The sequence below is a fragment of the Poecilia reticulata genome, chromosome 20 (genome assembly GCF_904066995.2).
Source record: "Poecilia reticulata chromosome 20, P_reticulata-male-v2, whole genome shotgun sequence".
Lineage (NCBI taxonomy): Eukaryota > Metazoa > Chordata > Actinopteri > Cyprinodontiformes > Poeciliidae > Poecilia > Poecilia reticulata.
This window is the reverse complement of record NC_088849.1, coordinates 26,262,302-26,271,338: the sequence shown is the minus strand read 5'-3', so window position 1 is coordinate 26,271,338 and position 9,037 is coordinate 26,262,302. Positions and strand designations below refer to the sequence as shown.

General features: G+C 44.0%; 1 protein-coding gene across 1 annotated transcript in view; it reads right to left on the bottom strand.

Annotated features, from left to right (window-relative positions):
- Positions 1-1,920: 1,920 nt before the first annotated feature.
- LOC103457026 (uncharacterized) overlaps positions 1,921-9,037 on the bottom strand; it is a 39,165-nt gene continuing 32,048 nt past the window's right edge. The window contains exons 57-66 of the mRNA XM_081601758.1: positions 8,709-8,819; positions 7,853-7,969; positions 7,671-7,781; positions 6,896-7,000; positions 6,615-6,719; positions 6,438-6,542; positions 5,737-5,829; positions 5,526-5,615; positions 4,186-4,988; positions 1,921-2,059 (exon numbers count right to left, since the gene is read on the bottom strand). Of these exons, the coding sequence (XP_081457884.1) occupies positions 4,359-4,988; positions 5,526-5,615; positions 5,737-5,829; positions 6,438-6,542; positions 6,615-6,719; positions 6,896-7,000; positions 7,671-7,781; positions 7,853-7,969; positions 8,709-8,819 (1,467 nt within the window). The 3' untranslated portion in view covers positions 1,921-2,059; positions 4,186-4,358. The remainder of the gene's footprint in view (positions 2,060-4,185; positions 4,989-5,525; positions 5,616-5,736; positions 5,830-6,437; positions 6,543-6,614; positions 6,720-6,895; positions 7,001-7,670; positions 7,782-7,852; positions 7,970-8,708; positions 8,820-9,037) is intronic.

The window sequence follows — 9,037 nt, the reverse complement described above, 5'->3', positions numbered from 1 at the left end:
GATATTCTGATTTTATCAGGAACAATGTAGAAAAAGAAATATTTAAACTTCATGACCAAAGAGAAAAACTCAACTGGTTTCATCCCTGGGAAGCAGCAGGTCCATTAAAACAGCCTCACTGGTTTGTTAATGACTGAACCCAAAATAATAACGGGCTAATCTGGTACATGATATTTATAACTTTAGTACGAGAGGAGGCAACTTTATACAGGATGCCAATAATGAAAATTAATTTATAAATATTAATAAAACAAAATAATAAACATTAAGTTGTCTATTTAAATTTGAGACACTAACTCAGATTTAGATTAAAGTCAGTGTGAAATGCTCCCTTCATTTTTAAATACATGAATAAAAGTTATAGAAAATCAGCCAATAAAAATTAAACGTGTAAATGACTAAATATTAAACGAGATGAAATAATCTGGGATTATAATCCAGTGTCAGAGTGGATGTAGCTTCGTTTGCTAACAGCAGCTTCAGGGCGGAAACGTTTTCTTTCAGTTCGTTCTGATCATAAACTTTCTGCTTCCTTTCACTTTGTCAGAAAGTTTAGTGGAAGAAAAATCATCCAGATTAGATCTGAGTGAATTAGTGTGGACAGCGATGTGTGGAGAAAAACAACAACAAAAAAACAGACAGAGGAAGAAATATCACAGAACTTCAACCTGAAACTTGGACTAGACCACCTCTTTCAGTTTGTCTCAGTTCACTTAACCATCAGAGCTTTTTTTCCCTCCAACTAATTTTCTTTCCTGTGGTTGATCAGAACCTCAGCCTCTCACACACATCCTCCTCTTCCTCAGTGAATTTCCAGGCGTCTGATTGGCTGATGACTAAAAGGTTCAGCGGAGAACATGTTGGACGTCATTTCTGCAGCTGGTGGAACATAAAGGACCCCTGAAATAAAATCATCACCAGCATCTGAGAGCGTTGAAAGTTTTCACCCTGAAGGACTCCAGCTCTTCCTCCTCCTCCTCTTCCTCCTCCTCCTCTTCCTCCCTGTTCAGTTGCAACACTCCACGTAGTTTGCGGGCAGCATGCCGGACTTGCCGGTCCGCTGCACGGTGCCGTACATCCAGCCCTCGTCGATGGGCTGGGCGTTGACGATGACGTCTCCGTCCCTGAAGGACACCTCGTCGTGGTCCTGGGCCGCGTAGTCGTACAGCGCCCGGTAAACTCGCTGCAGGGGAACAGAGAAAACCTCAGAGGGGACGGAAAATCATTTCAGGTCTCCAAACGTTCCCAGACGTATTCAGCATTTGGTTCATCAGAATCACTGAGTTTCTGTTGCCACTTTAGGATTTTGTCATTTTTCTTCATTAATCTGTTTCCAAAATGTACAAATACGGAAAAAAACAAAAACCAAGCAGGCAGATTGGCCTTGTTTTGATTGACCAAACATTTTTATTCTTTATATGCTGAGTCAGCAGTGGAGTAGAAGTAAGAAACACTGCCCCCTGCAGGCAGGACTCAGTATCACTTCAAACCAATGTTTTCACCATCGTTGCAGGAACTTTTGAACAAACTCGAAATGATAAATTATGCATGGGTTCTGTTAATTTTGAGTGAATTTGTATGAACAACTGGAAGGACTGAATCAACAGAGTTTGGTCTGACTCAGTTTTATGGACTGAGGGCCAAACGGCCGAGACCTTCTGATCCAAACATCCCATAATATCTCAGGCTGCTGTTGTCCAGTCCAGGCTCAGCTCTTCTGCTGATCGCTAACTGGTTTTCTTCCGTAACCAGATCTGAAAAGTGCGTAGCTACATTTCTGCAGAATCAAAACAACTTTTTAAGTATAAAACCTTTAAGAACCGTTTTGTTGTGATCAGCATCTTGATCAGGGGTGTGATTACTTAATGGAGGTGTGTGTGAGTGTGTGAGTGTGTGATGCGCGGCGCTCAGCGGCGTACCAATGTGGCGGAGTGCGGCGGCGAGGTGACGGATCGGACCGACGACATGCTGGTCTGATGCATGTAGCCGTGGAACTGCGGCTGCTGCTGGACGCCCTGATGATGATGGTGGTGGTGGTACGCACCGGGCAGGACGGGAGCTGGACACACACACACACACACACACACACACACACACACACACACACACACACACACACACACACACACACACACACACACACACACACACACACACACAGAGAGAGAGAGAGGAGGTCAGCATCCTGCAGCGTCCCATCCTGTCCTCTGAGGAAGACGAAGGTGAGTCTGTCTGAGGAAGACTCGGGTCAAAGGTTAGAAATCAGGTTTTCTCTGCTGTGAGGCCACAGATACCAGGAGTGCTGCTGCCGCTGCGGTCCCAGAGGTCAGAGGTCACAGAGCTGGCAGACTGCTGGGACAGCTGGCTGCTCAGCCTGCGGCCGGCGCGCTCTGCCAGGCGGCCGCCACCAGGTGGCAGCGCAGCGCCAGGAAGAACCCAGCAGCCGCAGAGCAAGAGGAGAGAAAAGGAAAAATAATTCAGCTCAGAAAAAACTTTTGATTTTTAAAAACAGCAGTTAGTCGAGTTAATATGAAGAAACACTGTTAATTATTTAAAGTCCTGGATGTTACTGGAATATTCAGGTTTTAAAGGAATGGCTCAGTTATTGATCAGTTATTGAATATAAAACGCTTCATTGAACCTGAGGTTAAATGTTTATGTTTGAACCAGAAAGAAACTGAGGTTCCTGCTGTTTAGTGATTTGATTTCACAGTTTCTGTTTCTTTTTCCACAATAAACATATTTTATTTCAGAATGTATTGAAATGTTCTTGTTAGGCTGTTTTTATTATTTTTCTCTGCTGTGACTCTGCAAAATATGAGTCCTGAGTTTAAAATGCTTAAATATACATTTCTAAGTTATTACATCAATCTAAATAACTCAGATTATAAATTAACTTTGACAAAACAGATGCTTCTTTTCCAGCCTGAACTTTAAGATTTTATTCTTAAAGTTTGATTATTCTAAGTATAAAATATATTTTTTTTAAAACCAAAACATTTAATCTTGGAGTTTTGTTTTAACCATTTCCTACCTCTACTCCTCACTTGCTTTAGTTTTTTCTTTTGTACCAAATGAATTAATTTTTCAGATTGTTTTCACACATAATGACATTTTATTTCCATCATTTATAATGATCTGTTTTTGTTCTATAAATGACATGGACATATTTTATATTTTGGTCATTATAATGAAGCAAACAGAACAACAACATGCTGATTTATCGGTGATGTTTCTAAATCCAGTCGTGTTTTAAACTGTGAAACATTTGATCGTGTTGGTGAATTAAAGTTAAATCACATGTTAAATAATAAACATGTTTTTAGTGGCTCTGAACACGTGGCTGAAACGTTCGCTCATCTACCCGACATCCTGCGCAGACTTTTGGACTGAATGTTGTCCTCTACAGGGTCAAAATCAAAGATGGAGCCTGGATCTGTCCTCCACACCTTCAGGTCTTCACAGGGGAGAAACATTATTCAGTCCATGAACCACATTAGTCTGAGTTACAACTGCAATAAAACCAAAACAAACAGAGAAATGTTCCAGTTTCTGCTGAAAGATCCTGAAAACAGATGAAATATTTAGAAAGAATCTGATTTTACAGTAAAATGTGTGAAGAATGAAAACTTAAAAAGCATAAAAATGATTTTATATCCAAAATATTTAATCTGAAGATGGAAGGAGAACGATATGAAGTCACGGCAACAGGAACATTTCACTAGTAGAAAGAAAAAAAAAAAAAAACTGTTAATGTTTTTAAAACTTTAATGGCTTTAGGTGTAGTGAAAGTTATTAAAATAAAATCAACAACTCCTGTCTGTGGAGGCAAAACAATATAGCAACCAAAAGAAACTGCTTATAGTTTCCAGTTTAGAAGGAAATATAACAAACTAAACTAAACCAACTCAATCTTTGTATCTCCTCTTAATTTCCAGGAAGAAGAAAGAAGTTTATTTTTGATTCATTTTGGGGGCAACAGCGCCATCTGCTGACAGTGTTGGTTGTGCCTTTACCATGTTGATTCTAACAGGGTCTATTTTTACATGTATTCGTCTCCTGAATACATGTAAAAAACAGAAATCACACCCTGAACACACAGTTAAATATTTCCAGTCCGTTTTCCTCCACCAGCCTCAGGCAGGAGGATTCGTCTGAATTCGTTCTCCAAACTCATTCACTGACCTACGATGATGCCTCCGGGCCGCCGGTCCATCTCCACCGCCTGGGGGTGGATCCCCTTGGCGTAGGCCGCCTCCCCCATCATCTGATTGGCTCTCTGGTAGCGCTCCATGCTGGGATCGTCCAATCCGGGCGTGAAGCCCCGACCTCTGGTCCGCTCAAAGTCCTCATGGTACTTAGCCTGGAGGAACAAACGGAGAGACGCTGGTGACCTGAAGAGGAGGGAACACACTCCAACATACACACCAACACACGCACACACACACCAACACACACTCCAACATACACACACACACACCAACACACACACCAACACACGCACACACACACCAACACACACACACACACACACACACACACACACACCAACACACGCACACACACACCAACATACACACCAACACACGCACACACACACCAACACACACTCCAACATACACACACACACACCAACACACACACACACACACACACACACACACACACACACACACACACACACTCCAACACACATGCAGCTCAGGGTGCATTTGGTCAGTGAGCAGATAAAACCCAAACATCAGGTGTGTTAAATGAAAACACTCCTCTGTGTTTCCGTTACTATGGTGACCTCGTTCCCTGCAGGTGGGGGTTAGTGTCCGTGCAGCGGCCCCACCCTCTGTGCCACGCCACTTGGGTTGCCAGGGCAACCGGGCCGCTACCATGGAGACCGAGTCCTGGGTCCGTCTGACCCGCTGGTACTCGGGCGTGTCCAGCTCGCTGAGGCTCCGCCCCCTCAGCTCCTGCAGGCCGCGCTGGTACCGGACCTGTTCAGACACACAGGTTACCGAGGAGCAAAGGCTTATGGGTCAGGGGTCGCCCATAAACCAGCTTCCTGTGACGGAAACTGGAATCAGAACCAACATGGCGCCCGACGGTACCAGGTGGGACCCAAAGGTTCTGGATGTTTTACTTTAGAATGGACGGATACGTAATGGAGGCAGAGTGTGTGTGTGTGTGTGTGTGTGTGCGTGGGGGGGGGTGTGTGCGTGTGCGTGTGTGTGTGTGTGTGTGTGGGGGTGTGTGCGTGTGTGTGCGTGTGCGTGTGTGTGTGTGTGCGTGGGGGGGGGTGTGTGCGTGTGCGTGTGTGTGTGTGTGTGTGGGGGTGTGTGCGTGTGTGTGCGTGTGTGTGTGTGTGTGCGTGGGGGGGGGTGTGTGCGTGTGTGTGTGTGTGTGCGTGTGTGTGTGTGTGTGTGTGCGTGCGTGTGCGTGTGTGTGTGTGCGTGCGTGTGTGTGCGTGTGCGTGTGTGTGTGTGCGTGCGTGTGCGTGTGTGCGTGCGTGTGCGTGTGTGTGTGCGTCTTGCCGAGCTGATGTTCTGCTGGTTCTGTTTGACCCGCTCCAGTTCTGGAGTCACTCCCACGCTGCAGGCCTTGGTGCTCTGCCTGTACTTCACCTGACGAGATTCAGGAAACAGATTCTAACGTACGGAACATTTTCCTCCAATCAGCTCAACCGAATGGGTCGGATCTCTGCGGTTCCACCAGAACCAGCATGTCTTTGGACCTCCTACTCACTGAGCTGACGTTCTCCTGGTTCCGTCGGACTCGCTCCATCTCAGGCGTGTCCTTGACTGGAGTACCATGACCCACCTCCTCTCTGTACTGGACCTGAACAGAACCAGAGGTCAGCCAGCCGCTGCACACACAGAGTTTACTAACCGGTTCTGATCCGTTTCCAATTCCTTCCTATTTACCTGATCTGGACCAAACATCCTGAAAAAACTTCTGGATTTTTAAGGTTTCAGTCGAAAAATAATTAATATTTAAAAATAAAAAAGAAGATAAAAACATTCATCAGGAGTAAATAAAAAACTGGAAACATCCTTAAAAAATAGAAAAATAACGGGTGAAATTAGCAAATTAAAAGTACTAAAAATATTACAAATCTGATAAATAATAATCAGTTTATCAGTCAATTTTGTTCACAGTTTCATGTTTTGGTTCATTTTAAATAATTCAGCTCTTCTGTCACTTTTTACAGTCAATTTTGTTTCAGAGGGACTGAATAGAAAATCTGCAGTTTGAGCGTGTTAAACTTTACTGTGTGTGTGTGTGGGGGGGGGGTGGGGGGGGTGTAGGTGTGTGAGCGTGAGTGTGTGTGTGTGAGCGTGTGTGTAGGTGTGTGAGCGTGTGTGTGTGTGTGTGTGTGTGTGTGTAGGTGTGTGTGTAGGTGTGTGTGAGCGTGTGTGTGTGTGTGTGTAGGTGTGTGAGCGTACGTCGCTGATCTTCTTGGCGTTCTCTCTGGCGAGGACGATCTCCGGCGTCTCGGCGACCGACGCCGTCAGGCCTCTCATCAGCTTGGAGTCCCAGCAGTACCGCAGCTAGGTGGCGACAGAGAGCCGGTCAGAGGACAGGAAGTGATGCGCATGGAGCCGTCAGGTTCTGGTTCTCACAGAGCTGATGTGTCTCTGGTTGGCTCGGACCCGCTCCATCTCCGGGGTTTCTGACGCCAGGCAGTACCGACCCTTCAGCTGCTCCGCCTCGTCCTTATACTTCTTCTACAGAAACACGGAATGGAGCCGTTTTATTAAATATCATCATCATCATTATTAAAGCGTCTAAAGGCGGCGAAATGATCTGTGATGTAGAGTTTTAGTGAGAATAGGATTAACAATACAAGAGGCAGAGATGCAGACGGTTGGAAGGTGGCGCCCCCTGCAGGGAGCAGGCGGACCTGGCTGTAGACGTCTTTGAGGTAGGCGGCGTGCAGCAGCGCCGGCGTGTCGGTCAGCGTCCCGTACGAGTTTTCCCTCAGCTGCTCCGTCTGTTTGTACGATATCTGCAGAACATCAACACAGTTATGATAAAATATGATGATCTGCAGGCGCGACACAAATCCCAGCTCTGCTTCACATCAGGTCAGACGGGAAATAAAGATAATTAAAAACTAATTAGCTTAGTTGAGTTTCTGTTTGAGTTTTTAATTCAGTTGGTTTTTAAGTTGGTGGGAAAAAACGATTTAGAGATAAATAAATCCTAATAAGTATATTATCAGTTACCCTGTTTGAACACTAGGTGGCGTATGTTGGAGGTGTCTGTTCTTGTTTGGCTGATTTAATAATATTTACTCTAAGTAAAAGAAAACCACACAGAAAGCCTCTCAGGAACAACTGATGTTTGGATTTTACATTAAACATGATTGTCTCTCCATGTTGCTGTTATTATGTGATTCTTCTTGCATCTATTCGGTGTGGACTGCTTTGGACTAACTGGGTTTAAAGACCCAGAGCTGTCCTGTTCCTGCCTGCAGCCTGTGTGAACGACGCCCTGAAATAAAACTGGACATTTTAAAGTCAGCAGACATGAAAATCATCCAGATTTTCAGTTTAATATTTAATACTTTGGTCCATTTTACCAACAGTTTTATCTTTAAAAGCTGATGTCAGAGTTTAGACCTCTATAATCCTGCTGATGAGTCTTGAACCCGTCAGCGCCTGGCGGTCCGGTACCTGGCTCTGGACCTGCGAGGCCCGGGTGGCTCTCTGGATCTCCAGGACGTCGGCGCTCAGCTCCATCCCTTTCCCCAGGATCTCCGTCTCCAGATCCCGCCGGTATTCCTTCTGCAGAGACAAAACCCTGCACTCAGACTCACAGCGTTTTATTTCCTGGTTTTGGTTCCGGTCGGTCTCACCTGGTTCAGAATCTGACTGGCTTTCTTCACCCTCAGAAGCTCAGGCGTTTCCTCCAGGCCGACCCCAGATAAGCCCCGCCCCTTCACTTCCTGCTCCAGGTCCTTCCTGTACGCCTTCTGCAGAAACGACTCCTGGTCAGTGAGTTCAGATCCAGATCCTAAAACGTTTCATCGTTTTTCATCTGATTAAGAGATTAACTAAAATCTATTTTCACTTCTTCCATCTGATCAACTAATTTCACTTTAAATCTGAACGTTTGATTAAACTGGAATAAACTGGTGAATTTTATAAAACTGAACATGAAAGTTAAACGATTTAAAATGAAATAAATATATTAATTAAATTTGAAATTATTTTTTAAATTTACAAATATTTGACTTCCTGTTTCCTTTAAACATTAATTCAATAATTAATTGTTAAAACATTTCCACTAATAAATGAATATCTGTCTACATAAATCACCTGCAAAATTAAAATCTAATGAATAAATTTTACCTTTAGTAAAAACATTAATGATTTACCTTTAAGTCTAAACACGTTTAACTTAATGTTTAGTGAAGAAGTTCTTCATGAATTTATTAAAATTTATTATCTTCTCATTTATAATTTGAATAGTTTAAATTGTTGCTCATCTTCAGCCAGTAGGGGGCAGTATAAGAAAAGCCATGTGGTCCATGTGACGCATCATCAAACATTCAGAAAACCGTCATTAACATTTAGAGCATTTACATTCTCAGGCATCTGAAAATCCTCAAATTCAATAAAAATATTTCCAGTTTGATTCCAGCTGATTCCCATGGAGGCCATGAAGCTGTGATGCGAACATGGAGTCCATCAGGCTGTAATGTTCGGTACCTCGCTCAGCAGGCTGCTGGCGTTCCGGGCCGCCAGGAATCCTGGAGTCTGATCCGCTTCCAGCAAAGCTTTGCCCTTCACCTGCTCCTCAAAGTCCCTGCGGTATTCCCTCTGAAACACAAAACATTCCTGATTCCATCTGAAACACAAAACATTCCTGATTCCCTCTGTAACATTCCTGATTCCCTCTGAAACACAAAACATTCCTGATTCCCTCTGAAACACAAAACATTCCTGATTCCCTCTGAAAAACAAAACATTCCTGATTCCCTCTGAAAAACAAAACATTCCTGATTCCCTCTGAAACACAAAACATTCCTGATTCCCTC